Genomic DNA, 22,361 nt, shown 5'->3' with positions numbered 1-22,361 from the left:
GCATGTGTGTGTGTGTGTGTGTGTGTGTGTGTGTGTGTGTGTGTGTGTGTGTGTGTGTGTGTGTGTGTGTGTGTGTGTGTGTGTGTGTGTGTGTGTGTGTGTGTGTGTGTGTGTGTGTGTGTGTGTGTGTGTGTGTGTGTGTGTTTCTGTTTGTGTATACAGTATGTGTGTGTGTGTATGTTTATGTGTGTCTGTTTGTGTATACAGTGTGTGTGTGTGTGTGTGTTTGCGCACGAGCGCAATTGTGTGTCACAGAGGGGGGTGAGGGAGAGTGTGCAGCCATCATTCATTCCTGTGGGCCAGCCCTTGCAGCACGTGGCAGCAGGTGACCAGTGTCAGACAGGAAAGGTCACCGGCCTGCAGTCTGTGCTCTCTACCCGTTTACTGATGTAGAAAACCATAGACACAGACCTTACCAAAACAATATTTTAGTTTGACTCAATATGAAAGCATTGTGCACATCTCATATCCTCACAAGACATACTGAAATTTAGACTCCAAATAATGCACTCCAAAGCCTGTTTAACCAGCAACAACTGGCTTCAGTATGCTTCAATTCACAGCAATACACACAAATCTAAAAGTAAAATAATAGAATTAAGAAATATATAAATATTTGATCAAGCATGTCAGAGTGGCATTGACTAGAATCCAGTAGAATAGAATACAGTATATAGATATGAGATGAGTAAAGCAGTATGTAAACATTATTAAAGTGGCCAGTGATATCATGTCTATGTATATAAGGCAGTTGTAACAACACTGGTAGAGAAAGGAAGATGGGGAGAGGAGACATTCTCAACCACAATGTAAGAGAGAATCACTGCTTTGTTGGAAACGTAAGTCTTTAAAACAATGGAACTACATTCCAACGCATTTCTACAAAGTAATCAAGTCATGATATCAAATGAGATGTTTTGTAAGATAACCGTTTGGTTCATGGTCAATGAGTGAAATATTATCTAGAGTGAGATTTATTATACAATCTCTGTTTCATTTGTTTAGATGATAACATATAAATCACATTGTTTAGTATGCTTAGTATGCTTCAGTATGCTTCAGTATGCTTCAGTATGCTGGACACCTTTTAGCTTGATGTGTTTTCTCTGTTTTCTCTCTCGCCCTCCAGTAATTATTCTGCACAAATCCTTTATTTTCCGGACTTCACTGTCTCATGACAGTGAAGTCTGGAGGCTGTGTTTTTTAACCCTCTCTCTGTCGGCTACTCTCAGTAGGATTTCACTGAGTTTAAGGTAACACTGTTATTTATCGAATGTGCTATGCACCAGACGTCCAGCCTTTGTGATTGTGCGTGTGTAGGTGCGAGAGGGAATGTGTGGGTGCATAAGTGTATCTCTCTGTGTGTGCATGTGTGTGTGTGTGTGTGTGTGTGTGTGTGTGTGTGTGTGTGTGTGTGTGTGTGTGTGTGTGTGTGTGTGTGTGTGTGTGTGTGCGTGTGCGTGTGCGTGTGCGTGTGCGTGTGCGTGTGCGTGTGTGTGTGTCCAGGCACTTTTCACGGGTTCACAAGCCTGTCAGCGGACTAGATTGATTTTATTTATTTTTATTTCACCTTTATTTAACCAAGTAGGCTAGTTGAGAACAAGTTCTCATTTACAACTGCGACCTGGCCAAGATAAAGCAAAGCAGTGCGACACAAACAACAACACAAAGTTACACATGGAATAAACAAGTGGACAGTCAATAAAACAATAGAAAAAAAAGAAAGTCTATATACAGTGTGTGCAAATGGCGTGAGGAGGTAAGGCAATAAATAGGCCATAGCAGCAAGTAATTACAATTTAGCAAATTAACACGGGAGTGATAGATGTGCAGATGATGATGTGCAAGTAGAAATACTGGTGTGCAAAAGAGCAGAAAAGTAAATAAAAACAATATGGGGATGAGGTAGGTAGATTGGATGGGCTATTTACAGATGGACTATGTACAGCTGCAGTGATCTGTGAGCTGCTCGGATAGCTGACGATTAAAGTTATTGAGGGAAATACACTGCTCAAAAAAATAAAGGGAACACTTAAACAACACAATGTAACTCCAAGTCAATCACACTTCTGTGAAATCAAACTGTCCACTTAGGAAGCAACACTGATTGACAATAAATTTCACATGCTCTTGTGCAAATGGAATAGACAACAGGTGGAAATTATAGGCAATTAGCAAGACACCCCCAATAAAGGAGTGGTTCTGCAGGTGGTGACCACAGACCACTTCTCAGTTCCTATGCTTCCTGGCTGATGTTTTGGTCACTTTTGAATGCTGGCGGTGCTCTCACTCTAGTGGTAGCATGAGACGGAGTCTACAACCCACACAAGTGGCTCAGGTAGTGCAGCTCATCCAGTATGGCACATCAATGCGAGCTGTGGCAAGAAGGTTTGCTGTGTCTGTCAGCGTAGTGTCCAGAGCATGGAGGCGCTACCAGGAGACAGGCCAGTACACCAGGAGACGTGGAGGAGGCCGTAGGAGTGAACCAGGCGAGGCAGTCATTTGAGAAACTAAGGCTGTTGAGTCTGCCGATAAGAATACGGTAATTGACAGAGTCGAAAGCCTTGGCCAGGTCAATGAATACGGCTGCACACTACAATCTTTCATCGATGGCGGTTATGATATCGTTTAGTACCTTGAGTGTGGCTGAGGTGGACCCGTGACCAGCTCGGAAACCGGATTGCACAGCGGAGAAGGTACAGTGGGATTGGAAATGGTCAGTGATCTGTTTATTAATTTGGCTTTCGAAGATTTTAGGGCAGGATGGATATAGGTCTACAACAGTTTGGTCTAGAGTGTTACCCCCTTTGAAGAGAGTGATGACCGCGGCAGATTTCCAATCTTTAGGGATCTCGGATGATACAAAAGAGAGGTTGAACAGACTGGTAATAGGGGTTGCAACAATGGCGGCGGATCATTTTAGAAAGAGAGGGTCCAGATTGTCTAGCCCAGCTGATTTGTACGGGTCCAGGTTTTGCAGCTCTTTCAGAACATCTGCTATCTGGATTTGGGTGAAGGAGAAGCTGGGGAAGCTTGGGCAAGTAGCTGCGAGGGGTACGGAGCTGTTGGCCGGGGTTGGGGTAGCCAGGAGGAAAGCATGGCCAGCCGTAGAGAAATGCTTATTGAAATTCTCGATTATCATGGATTTATCGGTGGTGGCAGTGTTACCTAGCGTCAGTGCAGTGGGCAGCTGAGAGGAGGTGCTCTTGTTCTCCATGGACTAGATCAAGGTGTATTGCTCTTGTTTCATCCTCTCCACGGCCTCAGGGGTGTCTTTCGTTGATTGCATTACATTCACAGCAACCTTCCCCTCATTAGTGGCAACTATGTTTCAACTCCTTATTTCACATGGCTGATCTGAGACCACACACGCCGGCATGCACACACACAATTATTGTAGGGCATTGTTTTGGGCTACACATGCCCATATTTTTTCTTCGATTTAAGTCACAATGGACATGGAAGATGAAGAGGGTTACGATTAGATGTAAATCGTATAGAGTAGCTATATTTTTTGGTTGTAAGATAAATATTTTAGTTTAAGATAAGTTTCACGTATGACATGTGCAAATGAAACCATTGTACTAGCCACTATTGTGAAAAAATGGCATTGATAGGAAGGTAGATAGGACTGATCAATTGGAAGTGCAGTTTTCTCCCCAGGCCTTCCTTCATATCTCTACCTCCTGTATGTGCTGCGGAGGGGTCGGGGGTAGGGTCAGGTAAGTGGTGGCGTGGGCGGGCTTCTGCCTCTTTATCAATCAAGATTTTAATTACACACGTCCAGGGTGACAGCTAGATTAGAAACCAATCAACACTATCGGCCACAACATCTAATTACTGTTTATTGACAGATATGGCCCCCTTCACTTTCCCAAATAAGATACACCTCCCCCACCCCTTACACAAAGAGGAACTGCTCCTACAGTCCATGAAAGACTTTATGATTAGTAACTCTCTACTTGGAAATCAATGTATGCTTATGGAGGCAGGCATTCCCCCAAGTATTCTATGGTAGTCTATGTCAAGTTATCTATGGAGCTGAAGACATTTAATCTCATTAATCTCATTTGGCCTTTCTAGGGAGTTTTTCCTAGCCACCGTGCTTCTACACCTGCATTGCTTGCTGTTTGGAGTTTTAGGCTGGGTTTCTGTACAGCACTTTGAGATATCAGCTGATGTACGAAGGGCTATATAAATACATTTGATTTGATTTGATGTAGCCTGAAAAACAAGAACCTGAATTAGGACCAGTGATTTTACACGTAATTGGACAATACCGCCCATTAATCTCTCCTAACACTATGTCCAAGTGTTGCCAGTTTTGCTGGTGTTGGTACAGTATTTTGGGTGTTTTCCATAGTTCAGCTGTCAGTTCCACCTGCATATATGCTATTTTAATGACCAGTGGTGACCGACCCCTGAGCTCTGACCCTGAGGACCATACAGGTAGACCATCAGGCACCGTGAACCCCGATGCTCAGAATGCTGCTTCCCAGCCCATTCCCGCTGCATCCTTGGGAGCATGGAGCTCCATGCTCTGCTACTCTCTGCAACTCTGGAGCATGTCTGTCTACTCTCCATCAGCTGTTTGACAACCCCCACCACCACGCTGAGCACTTCACCGTTAAAGCCGAGAATCTGCCTCAGGTAAATATGGAGTCAATTATTGGATTATTGTTATTTCATTTGGCCGTGTAGTAATGGCTGGATTATAAACATTGCAGAGTATAGATTTCCTGTCAGATCCTATGAATCAAACATCCTTATCTCATTTCCAGACTGCCTCTCCACCCAGCTCTGCCATCTCCCAACCAGGGAATCCGGGGGAGCAGAAAGAACAGCCCTGCAGCCACCCAGCACAGATCAGCACAGTACAGGCACTCCAAAGTCCATTCAAAGATTTCAAAAACCACTTAGGACTCCTGCCCATATTTGTTAAGCAAGTAAATCTATGGGGTGAGGTGCACTGAATTTAGAGAGAGGGGAAGAGAAGGGAGAGAGATAGTGAGGTAGACAAGGAGGAAAAGGGAGAGAGATGTCTTCCAAATGAAATTTGGAGGATGGGGGGATGGAGGCGAGCTGACAGCAGGTGGAGTTAGTGAAGCTGCCCTCTGATTTGGTTTGAACCATGGAAAGAAAAATATTTGTCTTTCTTTGAATTATGCAACGTTTTTGAGAGGGAGTTGAGATTAATGCCTGGTTTGTTTGATCCCGGGACATCACTAATGGCGGTTCTGTCTGATGGTTGATGTTTCTTAGCTCCTCTCTCTGCCTGTTTGACATGGGAGTTACTTCACTGGGTTTACAACATCATCATGATTGGGTTAGTGGAACAGTGTAGAGCAGTAGGAAAACAACCATCTATGGAGCTTACCTTACAGTCTCTATCCAGCTCTCTCTTCACATCTATAGAAAGAGGAGAATATTAAGAGAATAAGACCATTATAATGTAGGCCTACCCCGAAAAGCACGAACGTACTGTAGTTTGAGCAGAAATCAGTCTATTCATTCATCCCACCAAGGCACTGATAATAACTCCATACATGCATGGAAACACACTGGTTTCATTGACCTGCTTACTAAGTGAGGCAATAATCACCTTGAAATGTAACCATCTGAGGAAGAGTCTTTTCATTGGGAACTAAACAGGGCCACTGTTGTAATTCCTCAGACCTGATGGATTCTGTGCCTTTAACAAATTGCATTTATAGATTTTCCCTTTGAAGGGATAATCTGATCTCTTAATTTATATTTCTACCATGAAACACAAGTGATCTTCTCAAACCCCTGGTGCACCTCAATTGGAATACATTTTCTCATGCACTTAATCGCATTCAAATATATTGATATTTTTAATGTGACTGACTATTTTATAATTTGAATGTAACTTAATGTTCTCTTTCAAATGTCTTTATCAATAGCCTATCAACATGGATCCTAAACTTGTATATTTAGCCTATGAATTGAATTAATGGGTTAATTATACAAACATAGTGCGTGTTGTTGCTGGCAGGTTCCTGCCATTAGTTCAGTTCATGAATTGCAATGTGGTATTGTACAATAAAAATGCCTCCCTTGTCCTCGGTGGTCTGGTGAAATACCACTCCCTCTAGCGGAGATAATGGAATGTGCGCGCTTGGTAGTCCCTACAAAACTGCATAAACATAAAAAGCAGGTATATTCAGGAATGAGGGGTCATCTCATCTTAGGGTCAGCGTTAAATGGAAGAGTTTTTGAATTATTATCCTATAATGTTGTCTTTAAAGGTATGCTACTTGATGACAGACAACTCATTAGATGTCTCTATTTTTTTCTTTCTATTTGACATAATTTCCCACAGAAACCTATGAAACAATGGATTTGATAACAAGCATATCAAACATTGCACATTACTTTCTGCTATAGTAAATTCAATACTGACACCATCAGTGGCCTCCAGTCCACGACACTAATTGCAGCAACTCAATGCAAATGCATATTTCCAAAAGGCAAAACTAATTAGGCTACAAATTTTCATACAATAACTGAACTGAGGTCATTGTGAAGAAGGGGGTTCCTGATAATTTGCATACACATCTGGCCCCCATATGCACCGTCTCAAACTTCCTGAGGGTCTGTCACAATGTTAGCAGCTATGCGATACTGTTGCGAGGCCCTGATCTCACTCTGCTGCAGACGCGACGCTACTATTGTCTTGTTATTTATTCATCAACAGTGGAATCCAACCGACCTTTTCCAGAACTACTGTGGTATTCAAGATTTGCACCGAGTGTCAACTGTCACTGCTGTTTTCTTGGTGAAGACTTACACTAACCCAGGGGCACACGTTGACGTTATGGACCCCGAGGGGGAGGGGGGAGAGAGGGCAAATATTCTGTGGCAGTTATCCAAATGATCCCCGACTTTTTCTCCGTAACTGTGGCAGTAAAGGTCAGATGTGGCTTCAAACAGCTGTATAGGCACCTACCTAGGTCTCTGCAACGATTTTGGTGTCGCCGCAGGGGATGGACTGAGAGGGCAAAGGCTGGAGGAGGAGTTGATAGCTGCCTACATGACTAAAACTGCACATTCACAATCATAGGGAAAGAGCCGCTATTACGCTATTGAAGACACCACTCCTACGCAGTAGCACCTGGGGGATTTGATATGACCTGTCTGTGTAAGGTAGAGTATTCTCAACCACTTTTCTCTTCCATTTATTATCATGGGCCCACTTTTCTGTAGCTATTTACAAGTTGGCAGTTTGTAAAACTTCATTATTAGCCATTGAGTTAAAGGTTGATTAAAATATGTTGAATAAAAGATGGTCACAAATTAAGTTTTGTATTTTGATGGAAGTTAGTGTGTGTGTGTTATTTCATGCAACTTTTTAAAAGTGCATATTTCACTATGTTACTGATGTGAAGGGTTGTTGTTATTGATTAGGCTGTAGTTTAGTTCTGTCCCGGTTTGCAACTCTTATGGTTTGCCAACTTGCAAAATAGCAGCCTCAAACCCAACGCAACGTTTTAATAATAACCCCGCTATATTCAATGTTTCATAACTATGGACATGTTCAACATGCACTCTTTTATTCGTTTCTTTTTTTTCTTAATGATTTTCTTTTTGTATTGATTGTGGCTCTGAATCAGAGAGCCGTGATGATGGCTGCCTGTTTTAATGAAGGACTGTTAATCAATGGAGCTGAAATTTAATTCAACTTGAAGTGCGTCGCAAGCGCCTCATAGTCGAAATTAAAAACAGAAACATGATGTGAGAGAGAGATAGAGTGAGAGGGGAGGACTTCCGCTAAAGCCAAACGGTCAACACAATTGCTGTCCCATGTCGTAGCTATTCATCGGTAACCTTACCTTCATAACATCACTCGGTCCAGTGTTGAGTGAGTTAAATTGTGACTAACGCATCTTGGAGTTGTTGTTCGGCACGTAGCCTAGCGGGTAGAGAGGCGAGCTGGAGGGTTCTCAGTTCGAATCCCCGTTACCGGGAAAAAATCTGGTGGGAAGTGAGCTGGCAACTGGAGTGATACCATTGCCTGCCGTTGATCCCTTGAACAGGCACTTAACCTCCCCCCATCACACCCAGTGTGGCACTCCCCCACATCTCTCCAAATCCTGTGTGTCTTTCTGGTTGTTGGGTTTAACGTGGAGGTCAAATTTTGGTTGGACCATGTGTGCAATTGACCAGTAAATAATTATCAAAATGTGGGAGTGGGAGTACCATGTGGGAGTACCATTCTCCTGCCAGTGAATCACTGGAAGCAAGGCCCTTTCTACTTTGCTCCCACGTTTACTGCACTGCTCTCTTGTTACCATCTTGAATATCAGATGTGTAAGACCCATAATGTGTAAGACCATAATACTTTACTGAATGTTTTCTAGGCTACTATTGGTCAAATTTGACCAAAAACTTAGGCCCATGCTTAGCCTGGGGACCAGGTTAGCATACTATTGTTATTTATTGCCTTTTCGAAATTCCAAACATTTGGGCCTATGCAGTGTGGCCTATTCTTTAATTCATATAACAGCCCCTGTATCCATCATTTTGAGACAGATGAAATCGTTGAGAAACTCAAATTCTAGCTACTTTGAAACCAGAAGCCTAGGCTACTTGTTGGGTCAAAACAGGTCATGTTAGATTAAATGGACACAATGCATAGTTTAGTACTTCATAATTGTGTGGTGACACACACACATGCACACACACACACACACACACACACACACACACACACACACACACACATACATACACACACGCACACACACACACACACACACACACACACATACATACAAATGCACGCAGACACATACACACACACACTGCTTCAACATGTTGTTATTCTTATCAAATATGTATTTATTGTCTAAATTGAAGCCTCTATGTCAGATTTGCAGAGTACCAATTCCTCTTTGGTTCTCGGTGTGCAATGAAATAAGGGAGCTCTGTGAGTGTAACACTAGCCCAAAGTCTTGTATGACATGAATTGTGTGTGCTGTATTACTTTCTGTCATAACTCTGCTTCCACATTGGCTCTCCTAAGAGTGATCAAGTGTGTGCAATGCATCGAGCAGGTCTCTTCTCTTTTTTGCATCTGATTCTCCCTGTTAAATCAGCTGCCACTATTGCGATAAGGGAAGGTTTGATAACACCTGATAAGAGGGCATTATGAACAACAACTTTTAGAACTGAGCGTCTGGCCAATGTCATCCAGTAAGCACTGGAAGGGAAGTGTAATATTTCTCTATTATATTACATCATCTCATTCTCTGATATGCATGCAGCTTGTAAATGTTGGGCATTATCAACTGTGGTAGGCACGCAATGAATAAGGATGATCTTGGCATATGAACATGAATATGTAACCCTGTAAATGATCCCAGTCACTAAAACCCCTGTGTGTGTGTGTGTGTGTGTGTGTGTGTGTGTGTGTGTGTGTGTGTGTGTGTGTGTGTGTGTGTGTGTGTGTGTGTGTGTGTGTGTGTGTGTGTGTGTGTGTGTGTGTGTGTGTGTGTGTGTGTTTATTTTTTATGGAGGATTCCAGCACTGACCCAGCCATTTTCATATGCATTCCAAAGGGATTGCTCCCATCCCTTTAACCAAATCAGATGGATAAAAAAAAATCTGTTTCAGAATATCTAAGACATCAATCATCCATTGAACACAATGCTCGATGTTGATGCCTTTAGCACATGCCAAAGCATGTTCTTGTAGTAGCTAGCAGCTTACAGTAGTTTACAGCTCTTTGATAATATTTAGTCGTTTTTTACATCTGCTTATTCATGAAATCCTTTGTCAGCATTGTCTGTAATTTGCACCATGTTTCTGCAGGGTTGTATCTGGGTCACTTTGTTTTGAAGAAAACATGTAGTCCTGGTTTGCTCTGGATATTTCTCATTATTCCATTGGCATATTCAGTCTGGGTTGTTGCAACTTCAGCAAACATTTAAGGTTTTATCATTAATTCACACTTGTTAAATTTTGGATTGGTTATTGTGTCTTATAGTAGTAGTGTCAATCATTAGCTTAGATGTGGAAATAGAGTTCTTTGGGGTACTGTTAGTCATTTTGTATCTTTAAGAAAGACTATATGTTTTAATGTGTGCTGTTTTATTTATTTGTTAAACAAGGCAAGTCAGTTAACCACAAATTCCTGTTTACAATGACGGCCTACCCCAGCCAACCCCAGACGACAGGAACCCCAAACACGGCCAGATGAGATGCAGCCTGGATTTGACCCAGGTACTGCAGTGACACCTCTTGCACTGAGATGCAGTGCCTTAGACCACGGCGCCACTCAGAAGCCCAGCAATCCATGCTTTGGTTTAGTTTACCTGGTACTGTTTCCAAATGCTAACATTTTAGCATTTGTGGCACAAATCCCATGGGACAAATATTAGCATTTTTTGTGCATCATGTTCAAATCATCGATAAGTGACTTTGTTAAACTTCACAGTCAATTCTAGATACTTTCGTATGATTTGGACATGATGCATGAAATTTGCTAGTGTTGATCAAGTTCTGTGTTGATCAATAGCGATTGTGTGAGGTTTTTGCATCGATTACGGAAAAGAGCCGATGAATTAAACTGGATTATTTGTCAAGCTGGAATACCAACATGTAGTTATTGGGCAGTCCTATTTTATTACATATATACTGTTACTGTACCACAGTAGGGAGAGATAAGTTTCCCACCTGCTCTCGTTCTGTACCCTATTGGTAGACATTGTACTCACTTCCCCAAGTGGTCGACTCTTCAATTATCAAATTATTAAAGCAACTATGAAAAGTAAGCCACTGGCCACCATCGTTGAACTTTCTTTATTCAAGAAGAGCTTATGAAATAGCAGTGAGGTCTACTCTTTCTATTTCATTTATCCCAGCAGTGTCAGCCATTGTCGGACCTCTCTTTTCTCCTTTAAGATGCCATGTTAAGCTGTGCTCTTATAATATGGGTATACAGTAACATGAAGAACCTCATTGACTGTGAAATGCTATCTGCATTCTCCACATTCTTCCTTGGCTTGACCAACAGTGAAATACAGGCGGTTTTAAACGGAGGTCAGAGAAGACAGGGCTGGATTTTCCGCTGCTTTAGATGCTGATGGGCTCTCAGAGTTTGAGTCATGGCTTGAGATCATCTCTTACAGCTGGTGAAAGGTCCACAATAGTCCTTCGCATGTAACACCAAGTGCTAATGGCCACGCACAACTCAATACATGGATTTACTTTCCTCAATGTTCCAAAGTAGTTTTCTATTGCAAGTAAAGAAATAGATCAGTTCCCGGTTGTGTCTGTGCTGTAGTTTCAGGTTTCTGTTAGTGCGCTTTTTGACTTGTTCTGAATCAAAACAAACACATCTGATTTGGTTATACTTCTGCAGAAATGTCTCTGGGAATCTGAAAAGCCACTACTGCTGTTAGTTGGAAACAGTTTTTAATAAGATTGTTTAATGAGTAATTTGTGTTGCTGCATTGCTTTATTGTGGTTGTATGTATAAAAAAATATAAAAAATTGCTGATGGACTCTTGTCACTGTTGTGCAAAAATGTTTTGTTAAAAATATATATACTGTATTGTCATAAATAGTCCCTGTGAAGTTTCAGCACATTCAAAAGAATATACATAACAATTTTGATACCACCTTATTGCAACAAAAAACAGAGAATTGTTAGCTATTCAACTTTTTATAAAAGCTTTATTTTTGTGAAGCTGAAAAGTAAAGGTTGAAATGAATCAATCAATAATAATGATGTTTGTTTTACAATATACAGTATGTTTTGCTGTTTCCCTAGCTAATTGAGATTCAGTGGGCTCAAAGGGGGAAATTATTTTCTTGACTTTGTATGGATATGTGCTTTATTTTGACTCTGTACATTGACTCTGTACCGGTAACCCCTGTATATAGCCTCGCTATTGTTATTTTACTGCTGCTCTTTAATTATTTACTTTTATTTCTTACTTTTTTTTGGTTAAGGGCTTGTAAGTAAGCATTTCACTGTAAGGTTGTATTCGGCGCATGTGACAATTCCTTTCTTGATTTTATTTGATATTTCAACATCAATAGGGCATGTCCAGACACTCATTTATTTATTCTTTATTTTAAACGTTCACACAGTGAACTGCATGTTAGATTTTAGTAGTCATATTTTTGTTGGTGTATTTTTCAACTTGTTTTAGTGTGTAGTGTGAGCTCTTTTATTTGCATATGCATGTTCTAATGTAAAGTGTATTTATCTGCCTGTTTGAATGACAGTAGCTTTGTGTATGTGTGTGTGTGTGTGTGTGTGTGTGTGTGTGTGTGTGTGTGTGTGTGTGTGTGTGTGTGTGTGTGTGTGTGTGTGTGTGTGTGTGTGTGTGTGTGTGTGTGTGTGTTTGTGTGTAGCGGAGTGCACGATTGAGCGAGCTAGGTATTGAGCGTGTGGTTCCCTCCTCCCTCATGCTCTGCTGGTCCCTCTGTCGCTTTAAGTCCTGCCCCTCGGAGCCAGCCAACAGCAGCTGTTCCATATTCATCAAGCCCTTGAGTCTTAAAGAGCCCTATCCTGACCATGGAAAGAGTCATTCCTCTCGCTCCCTCTCTCATGCTCTCTCCATCTTAGCGCTCATCCGCCGCTGCCTGCGCTTCTCTCGCTCTCTCTCTCTCACCCCCCTTTACCTCTCTCTCACCCCCCTTTAACTCTCTCTCTCTCGCTCCCTCTCTCTCTCTCTCTCCCACTCCTCTCTCTCTCATATACGCACTGACACACACACATACAGACAGAGACACACACTCTCTTACTCACAAACTCATACACACACAATCAGAAGCGAGCATACCTGTGCAGGCTGGGGGGAGTAGTGCTGGAGGGGCTTTTCACCGTTCTCTCTGAGGGCGCTGTGCTGTCATTTTGGGAGAGAAGCGGGTCTCAATTGTTTCCTATTTCCTCTTCCTCTTCTCATTCCTGGAATGCTAAAACTGGACTGATGGACATTTCAGAACTTTGTCTGCCAGACTCTCTCAGCTATCATAACCAGTAGGTACATTTCTTTCTTTCAACCTTCCTTTTAACATACCCTTCTTTTGTGATGTTGGATATAGCATTTTTCCCCTCTTGCAATCTTTCTTTCTCCTCTCCTTCTTTCTCTTTGTGTTTTCTTGTAGAAGTGCCTGCATTTGTTTCCGTTACAAAGGTCCTGCCAATCGTTGAACTTTTTACTGCTATAGTAAAGATGCACTGCGCTTTTTTTCTGGCTCTCTTGCTCACACACACACTCACACACACATACACACTAATATGCACTATCTGACTCTTTCTCTCTCTCTCTATATATATATATATATATATGTTTTGAATGGCTGTTAATTCGTACAGGACTGTCTCCTGCCAGTGATATCCTAAAGCAACAGGGCAGGTGTCTGTGGTTGTGTTCAGATTACACATTGTTAGCCGTGTGTCACTCTGTGCACATTTCATTAAGAGCCGATCAATTAAGAGTGGCTCATTGCAACGTGCGTATGTTTTTCCTAAAGAATAGAGGGAACGTGTCCTCTTGGGTTAGCAGCTTGTTCTAGGATGGCTTTGTTCTCTGTCCCTGTCCTGGCCGGACGGCCACCCTAGCAGAATCAGAATACATTTAAGGTGATTAGATTAAAGTGAATTCATGGAATTGGGAGGATGAATTTACACGCTGCAATATTTGTACGTCTGGGGGGGAAACATGTGAAAGGACCCTGTAACCCCAGTGATCAGGCAGCTCCATCCCAGGCAGCAGGATGCCAGGCTGCCTGTCTAAGAAGCCCCTCTCTAGCTGTGGGTTTACTCAAAGTAACCTGTTATATCTAAATGCAGTTCTTCTTTTATACATGAATTTGTTGTTGACATGTAGGAGGTTGTTTTATGTTATAGCATGTACTGTTCAGTACATTTGAGGAGCTTACTGCTATTATTACTTGAAAAAAAACGAGGAAAGTATATCCAGTCCTATTTATCTGCTTTAGAAAGTGTTGTAAAAATACAACAGCTAGATATCTATACATGTATGTTTTAATATCAATTTATAGGACAGATGTCTGTTATTTGAAGTTGTGATATTTTCTTTTGCGAATATACATTTAATGCCCAATATTTCATTCAGCGGTGACAATCTTTTCATTTGTAAGGTCTGTAAGCATTATCATGTGCTGTTGATTCAATTATTTCTACTTGCTGTGAAACCCTCATGTAGTATTCAAGACAGTCATTATTTCAACCCATAACTCTTTCCACATAACAATCTAATCAGCCAAATGTGTCTGTTGTTGTAGCTGGATTATGATTTTTTTTAAAGGTACCGTGCATGTCTGCTGAAAGATTTATACGATAGAGATTAATAAATTGAAGTAGTTGAGATGTGTAGATTTGCATGTATAGAATTTCAAAGCAATACAGGCACAGACATTATCAATGGGATGTCATGCAAAAGAGGAAAATGGTTGAATTGTTCTGACAGCCTAAGAATTCACTCACTTGTTTTCAAGAACTCTAGTTTGAGTTTTAACCATTGACTGCTCAGAGAGAGAAAAGACACATTTCCTAGTAAACTCATTAACTCCTTAGACACACTGTTGTAATCTCCTTTGTTTTACCTAATATTTTTTACAGAGGTTTTATACAACTCTGCCTTTTAGATACACCTCCGTGGAAAAGGGTCAAAGTAACATAAACATGCTCATCATAATATACAATAACTATATAATAACTACTGAGACATATTTAAGATCAATTGAATTGTATTGACGTTGACATAGTCAGTTTACTGAGTTTTTTACACTCAAAGACCTTTAAAATGCCATTTTCCTCCACAAAATGTGTCTGTCATGTATATATTTTTATGATTTTCTTCCAATTGTTAACAACTGGCAATCTAACCTAGTTTGCTGGTGATTCACTATAAGCACTGTAGCCAATATGAGGTGCATAAATGAAATGATTAAATGCAATCTATTTACAGTTGACTGACATTATATTTCCTATAGGGAAAGTTGAATTTAAGATCATTGTAGCAAGAGTGTAATTTCAACAGAAACGTGCAATATAACGATCTAGGGTTTTATTGGAAATGTGAACACAATGTACAACAGTAAAGTAGTGTTAGTGGTTAACTTAGGCAAAGCTTTACTTTGTTTGCTTTCATAATACAAGTAGATTATGCGTAATAATTTATTTATTGCATGTAATATAACATATACACACAGTATACATATAACATATCATTAAGTAGAATAAGATTCCTAGATACAAATATGAATTTCTCTCAATGTTGTGTTAACACTCTGCCATTCATGTAACATTTATAAGACAATCAATTGTCATTAGAAATGTACACAGAAAATATAACTGCAAGGTGTTGCTGGCATTCAAAATGCTGACTGTATTTGATATGTTTTATTTTATATCACATATGAAGTAGAGACAGCGTGTGTTTCCTTCTCTTCTGTGATATAGAAAAGGTCATGCCTGTAAATGAAATATATAACTCCATATTTAATTATAGGTTTGACAGAATTATTGTTTTCTATGATATAGGTGTCAGACATATGTGCATGTAAAAATGACATTAGGAAACAAAACACTTATTACGACTTTAGTCATGTGTTGAGGTAATTACAAACAGTAGAGGTTTTGACATGCAATGGTTGGCAAGATCTCAAACATAAATCAGTTTAAGATTTTTTATGCATAAATCAGTGAGCTGTTATCTTTTTCTTAAATCACATTGAATTAATTTAGTTATTTATCTAACACTATTTATCATCCTCTTAAGTTTAATTTGATTGATTTGATTTGAAATAATTTTAATAAATATTTTTTTTGATATTCATTTCACATAGCAGTTAATCCTAAAGTAGAAGCATCGTGCAAAATATTCAAGACTTTCTAATGAAAATAACTTCGGTCAACATCTATACAATTATTGCTAATGCCACAAATTTTGTCTTTGCTTTTCATACTAACTAATGCAGTGTTGTTCATTATAGGACATATTTGCATTGAGCTTCCAGTGTGTTGTTATCTGTACACTAGTAGTCCATCTGCTTAGTCTGTGGACAGCAGTATTTTCAGCCCCCAGCGTGGTGTGGTGTGGTGTGACGTGGTGTGTGTCTCCGGTGCTTGGTTGCTGGGATTACTGGGACGTTTGTGCACCGTGTAATTAGCAGAACCAGAGCAGTGATGTGGAAGCAGTGTATTATTATACTACTCTATAGATTGACCTGGGTGCCTGAATGACTGCCTACTACTGTAGGAATAGGATTGAGACAGTGACAGATTTTTATTTCAGACAATATGGAGAGGTATGTATAGCCTAGTATTACTGCTCGTTTGAATTTGTCACCCAAATACATTTTACCTCAAAAAGAGCAATAATAGATATGACGTGATATGTCCTTTAAGACACCTCTCTCCACAGCTTCAAGTTTGCTCTATATTTATTATCCCTTCTCGATTGGGATGCATAGTAAGCTACGTACAGCAAGATTGGTGTGGATAGTAAGCCGTAATTCACAGCACTTGATTCGTTTAAGTTGAAGTCTCTCTTGGCTCAGACGGCAGGAGGTAACATATGGCAGTCAGACAGGCTTATTGTTGCTCTCCTATTGCTCTGGCTGTTTCAGCGCCGCTCAGAAATCAGCCAATGCTGAGGATTGTCAGTTTGAGTTCATCTGGTCTCGCTAGCAAACGCACTCTGAGCGGCAGGCAGCCGATTGAGACAGGATTCCTTTCCATCCCTTAATGTTCCATCAACACCCTCACTGCTCCTCCCAGCCATATTCTACATGTCCATTTTCCATTTAGGGAATGAGAGCTTTCGGATGAATTTTCAGAAAAGCAAAACTTACCACACAGCGATTAATCCGATCCAGGTTGCTACATTAGGCTCAGTAAAATACCCATCTCTAACATTCCTTCTTGTCCCTTCTCTCTTTATTCTGATTAGGTTTCAGAGAACAAGGCGAGGGAATTGCATTAGTGTATCTTAAGTTAAAAGCTCTTTGGTCTTTGACCAAGTGTTTCAGTGTTATTGGGTTAATCAGATTTTTGCTGTCTTCATGGAGATGCTATCGCGGGGTAGAGGCAGTGCCGGGTAACCAAAGCAGCCCTGCACAGACACTATCCAGATGGGATCAGTTTACGGTAATTTGGTTTCAGAATACATTACCAGAAGAGGCTCCTGGCCGAGAACGGCCACCCCGCTAAGAGCTAGGAGCCTGTGGTTGCTGTGGCCACTGCAGACAGCCAGTCCCGGTGACCACCGCTGTTCCCCCGGCCCGCTCCAACCTTCCTCCTGTCTCTCTCCCTCTGCACTTAAGGGGAGGTGTCGGGGGAAACGTGTCTTTTAAGAAAAACCTAATGTTTTAAATTACTTTTGTCACACAATTCTAAATGCATCTCCTTGTACCAACAGGGCTTCGTTGTCCAATTCATTAGGGCGATTACTCAGTCCACTGGCCACACTGGAGCCTTCTCATTTCTGGTAAGCTCTGCATATGAGTATCATTTCTTTCACTGTAAACTTGTCACTCAGATCTGGCTGTTAAGGGAGGGTGGGGGGTACTGCCCCCGGCCCCCAGGGCGTTTAGGGATGCAGAGTGGATTTACCCTCCCTGTTCTCCATTTTGTTTTTCTGTGTGTTTGTAATTGTTGGCTTCTTGCACCTGCTTTTAAGGGAAGCTCTTCACACCCCTTCACTTCCACGTTAACATGCAGTGTCACTTCCCCGTTCTTATCCTTCATGCATCCTTATTCTCCAGCAAACTAGGCGGGATAGAATATTAGGACACAGAGTATTGAGACTCAAACATAATGAACTGCGCACATTTGCTACACCTTATCTGATATACCTGATCTAAACTAGGGCCTCTGGAGATGCTTACTTATTGCTTGTAAAATACATAACGAAGATGATACAAGTTCATACAATTTACCTGAAGTAGGTGGTCTTCCATCTCTGTTTCTGTGATGTTTCTTTGACGATGTTGAAGTGTATGTAGTTTCTCTCAGAACCCCTAGATAATTGTCCCATTAGTATTTAGCACCTTTTGATAACGCTCTAACATTACAGACTCATACGAGCTCATGTAGTGTTTGGCCTTTCTAGTCTTTTCTGTGATGAGCTACTTGTCACTTTGACCGTTTCATGACATCCACCCGCACTGAAACCACCAAACGCCACCACAAGTCCCTCCTAATTTTGGCCACGGTAACCTTGGACACCTTCACTGCAGTGTGAGAATCTGTTTAAAAATAACCAGGTCCATTAGTCTAGGAGGATAATGCTAGCCTAGCTACGTGGGCTACTCTCACAACCTTGTGGCAGCGAAGTGCTATCACTGACACGGTGCGTCAGCACTTCTTCCTGTTGCTCCAACACTGAAAGGCTCCTCTTGATTTACACACACACACACACACACACACACACACACACACACACACACACACACACACACACACACACACACACACACACACACACACACACACACACAAAAGGAGGTTCTGATGGAGTACTGTCAGAGATGATGTGAAATAACTGTAAAAACATCATATCTGCATTATGAGTATTATAATACACACTTTACTAGTTCTCATGACAATTTATATACCATTTCAGAGCATCGGTACACTAGCTTTTTTTCTTTCTGACACAATGTGGCAAACAGCTGTAACTACAGGTTCATTACATTTAAATATATGGTGAGATTGTGATTAACCATTTCAAGTTTAATCATTGAAGCTCTTTCTTTGGTGTGTTACTCATCTCGTCATCTGTCTGTTTTCATTCATTCCTCTCTCTGTCTGTATTTGCGTCTTTTTTGCCGCCCAATGGACGCGAGACGGAACAATAATTCTGCAGATTTTCGATACGCTCTGTCTTAAATGTAATGGAGGGAAAATGCTAAGTCCGCTAATTTACACTTGGTTAAAAGCGTGACGTGGAGTGGGTGGCTATGTGGGCGTTTATCAGTGAATGTTATTGGTATTGAGCGGCCAGTCCTTTGAAGGTTATGTTTCTGAGCAGTAATTGAAATGCAAAATAACATTAGGATCGATGGTTAGCTCTGTTTATTTATGAAATCAATATTGAAACCGTCCGTCACAATAGCAGTTCTGATTCTTACTGACAGCTTAACCAAGTATGGACGGACTGACTGTACACGACCTCTGCCGTCCAGCCCGCCCAGCTCTCCCAGGCATCGCAGCCATAACAGCTGTTAGACTAAGAGCCATTTGCCTCATCATTCTTCTTTGCCCTACTCTGCTCTACTCTGCCCTGTTCTGTCCTTCCCACCCAGGCAGACTGATGGCATGGAGTATTGTAGGAGGTTCTGATGATATGTTGTAGGTCTGTCTGAACAAGAGCATAAATGAGCTTGGATGAAGAGCGACACTAAAGTTACAAGTTCAGGAGTTAAAATAAAGGGTGTGAAAATGTAGTGTGCGTACATACATACTTGTCAGACCCCTGCTGTTGCGTTGTGCATTTGTCTCTCCCAGAGAGAGAGAACTGCCCTGTTTGCCTGCCCTGGGGCCGGTACTTCTGACTGACCGATCACCAACCATTAACATCCTAGCATGCAGGCTGACTACTGGCCACTCTCTGCCTCAGTATGTGGGCCTAGTTTCACTGTGGTGACTGGGAATATTTATTGATGTGTTTATTTGGTAGGGCCCATGTCAATATGTTTTGCAATCATTTTACAAAATGGATGGGAATATTTTTGTTTTTGTTTTCAGTTAAATTGTCAATTTAGAGTTTTATAATATTAGTGCTAAACATTGGGTAATGAGATTTCTGGATATTGGGTAATTTTCACATTGTGATCTTTTTCTGGGTTCTGTCTCTTAGGAAGGTTACCACGTCTATTTCATTTCTTTGTTTTTATTCAATGTCAAGGTGATATCTTCTCTACGTAAATCAAAGTACATTATTTAGGCATTTTGTCGCTCTCTCAGTGCTGTGCTGACCTGTGAGTGTCTCAGTAAACCAGAGTGCATTATAATGTAAATCTTTATTCATCACGCTCTCTGCCTGAGAGAAGCCTCTGCTTTCATTTCTAGAATGTCATAGCAGAGGTATGGACGGACATGATGCTGTAGGGGGTACGTAAAGGGAGGATGGATGGCTTGGCAAGGGCTACTGCATATGTTATGGAAGGTGTAAGCTAGTCATACTTTATGTTGTGTTTTTATATGCTTATGGCATAATACAGTATCTGACAGTTTTTCAATTGTAAATGTTGTTGTGCGTCCGTGCATATTTGTGTGTGTGTGTGTTTCTGTTTGTGTATACAGTGTGTGTGTGTGTGTGTGTGTGTGTGTGTGTGTGTGTGTGTGTGTGTGTGTGTGTGTGTGTGTGTGTGTGTGTGTGTGTGTGTGTGTGTGTGTGTGTGTGTGTGTGTGTGTGTGTGTGTGTGTGTGTGTGTGTGTGTGTGTGTGTGTGTGTTTCTGTTTGTGTATAATGTGTGTGTGTGTGTGTTTCTGTTTGTGTGTATAATGTGTGTGTGTGTGTGTGTTTCTGTTTGTGTGTATAGCATGTGTATGTGTGTGTGTATTTCTGTTTAAGTATACAGTACGTGTGTATGTTTCTCTTTGTGTATACAGTATGTGTGTGTGTGTGTGTGTGTGTGTGTGTGTGTGTGTGTGTTTGTGTGTATAATGTGTGTGTGTTTCTGTTTGTGTGTATAGCATGTGTATGTGTGTGTGTATTTCTGTTTAAGTATACAGTACGTGTGTGTGTTTCTCTTTGTGTATACAGTATGTGTGTGTGTGTGTGTGTGTGTGTGTGTGTGTGTGTGTGTGTGTGTGTGTGTGTGTGTGTGTGTGTGTGTGTGTGTGTGTGTGTGTGTTTCGGTTTGTGTATACAGTATGTATGTGTGTGTTTCTGCTTGTGTATACAGAATGTGTGTGTGTGTGTGTGTGTGTGTGTGTGTGTGTGTGTGTGTGTGTGTGTGCGTGCGTGCGTGCGTGCGTGTGTGTGTGTGTGTGTGTGTGTGTGTGTGTGTGTGTGTGTGTGTTTCGGTTTGTGTATACAGTATGTATGTGTGTGTTTCTGCTTGTGTATACAGAATGTGTGTGTGTGTGTGTGTGTGTGTGTGTGTGTGTGTGTGTGTGTGTGCGTGCGTGCGTGAGTGCGTGCGTGCGTGTGTGTGTGTGTGTGTGTGTGTGTGTGTGTGTGTGTGTGTGTGTGTGTGTGTGTGTGTGTGTGTACAGTTTGTGTGTGTGCTTGCCCTTTTATATGTGTGTATCCAGTGCCCAAAAATGTACCCTCCGTTCACTATTCCTGAATGACGTATGTTGGACACCACTGTTTATGGGGAATGAGAGGAGGGTTTGGGAGATGAGCCTGTAAAGAGGTGGGAACCAGGGAGAGACCAGGGAGGTTCCAGGTAGAGACCCGGTAGAGACCAGGGAGGTTCCAGGGAGAGACCAGGTAGAGACCCGGTAGAGACCATGGATAGACCTGGGAGAGACAAGGGAGAGACCAGGAAGAGACCAGGGAGAGACCAGGTAGAGGCCAGAAAGAGACCAGGGAGAGACCTGGGAGAGACCAGGGAGAGACCAGGTAGAGACCAGGTAGAGACCAGGAAGAGACCAGGGAGAGACCAGGAAGAGACCAGGAAGAGACCAGGAAGAGACCAGGGAGAGACCAGGTAGAGACCAGGAAGAGACCAGGGAGAGACCAGGAAGAGACCAGGTAGAGACCAGGTAGAGACCAGGAAGAGACCAGGGAGAGACCAGGTAGAGACCAGGAAGAGACCAGGGAGAGACCAGGTAGAGAACAGGAAGAGACCAGGGAGAGACCAGGAAGAGACCAGGGAGAGACCAGGTAGAGACCAGGTAGAGAACAGGAAGAGACCAGAGAGAGACCAGGGAGAGACCAGGTAGAGACCAGGAAGAGACCAGGGAGAGACCAGGGAGAGACCAGGAAGAGACCAGGGAGAGACCAGGTAGAGACCAGGGAGAGACCAGGAAGAGACCAGGGAGAGGCCAGGAAGAGACCAGGGAGAGACCAGGTAGAGGCCAGGAAGAGACCAGGTAGAGACCAGGAAGAGACCAGGTAGAGGCCAGGAAGAGACCAGGAAGAGACCAGGGAGAGACCAGGTAGAGGCCAGGAAGAGACCAGGGAGAGACCAGGTAGAGACCTGGGAGAGCGGCCCTGTGTGGCTCTATAATGGTCTAAAGGACCTTATAAACTGGGTGGTTAGAGTTCTGAATGCTGATGGGCTGACAGCCGTGATATATCAGACCGTATACCACAGGTATGACAAACATTTATTTTTACTTCTCTAATTAAGTTGCTAACCAGTTTATGATAGCAATAAGGCACCTCGGGGGTTTG

The 22,361-nt window shown here is 41.9% G+C and overlaps 1 protein-coding gene across 4 annotated transcripts in view; it reads left to right on the top strand.

Annotated features, from left to right (window-relative positions):
- Positions 1 to 12,547: 12,547 nt before the first annotated feature.
- The window catches only part of esrrb (estrogen-related receptor beta), a 62,815-nt gene continuing 53,001 nt past the window's right edge, over positions 12,548 to 22,361 (top strand). For 2 of the 4 annotated variants that reach the window (XM_055864840.1, XM_055864841.1), the window contains exons 1-2: positions 12,548 to 13,015; positions 17,427 to 17,495. In XM_055864840.1, coding sequence (XP_055720815.1) covers positions 12,966 to 13,015; positions 17,427 to 17,495 — 119 coding nt within the window. In that variant the 5' untranslated portion in view covers positions 12,548 to 12,965. Of the gene's footprint in view, positions 13,020 to 17,426; positions 17,496 to 22,361 lie in introns of all 4 variants that reach the window. The other 2 variants (XM_055864843.1, XM_055864842.1) reach the window with 2 other exon arrangements.

The sequence above is a fragment of the Salvelinus fontinalis genome, chromosome 16 (genome assembly GCF_029448725.1).
Source record: "Salvelinus fontinalis isolate EN_2023a chromosome 16, ASM2944872v1, whole genome shotgun sequence".
Lineage (NCBI taxonomy): Eukaryota > Metazoa > Chordata > Actinopteri > Salmoniformes > Salmonidae > Salvelinus > Salvelinus fontinalis.
This window is presented reverse-complemented; position numbering and strand designations above follow the sequence as displayed.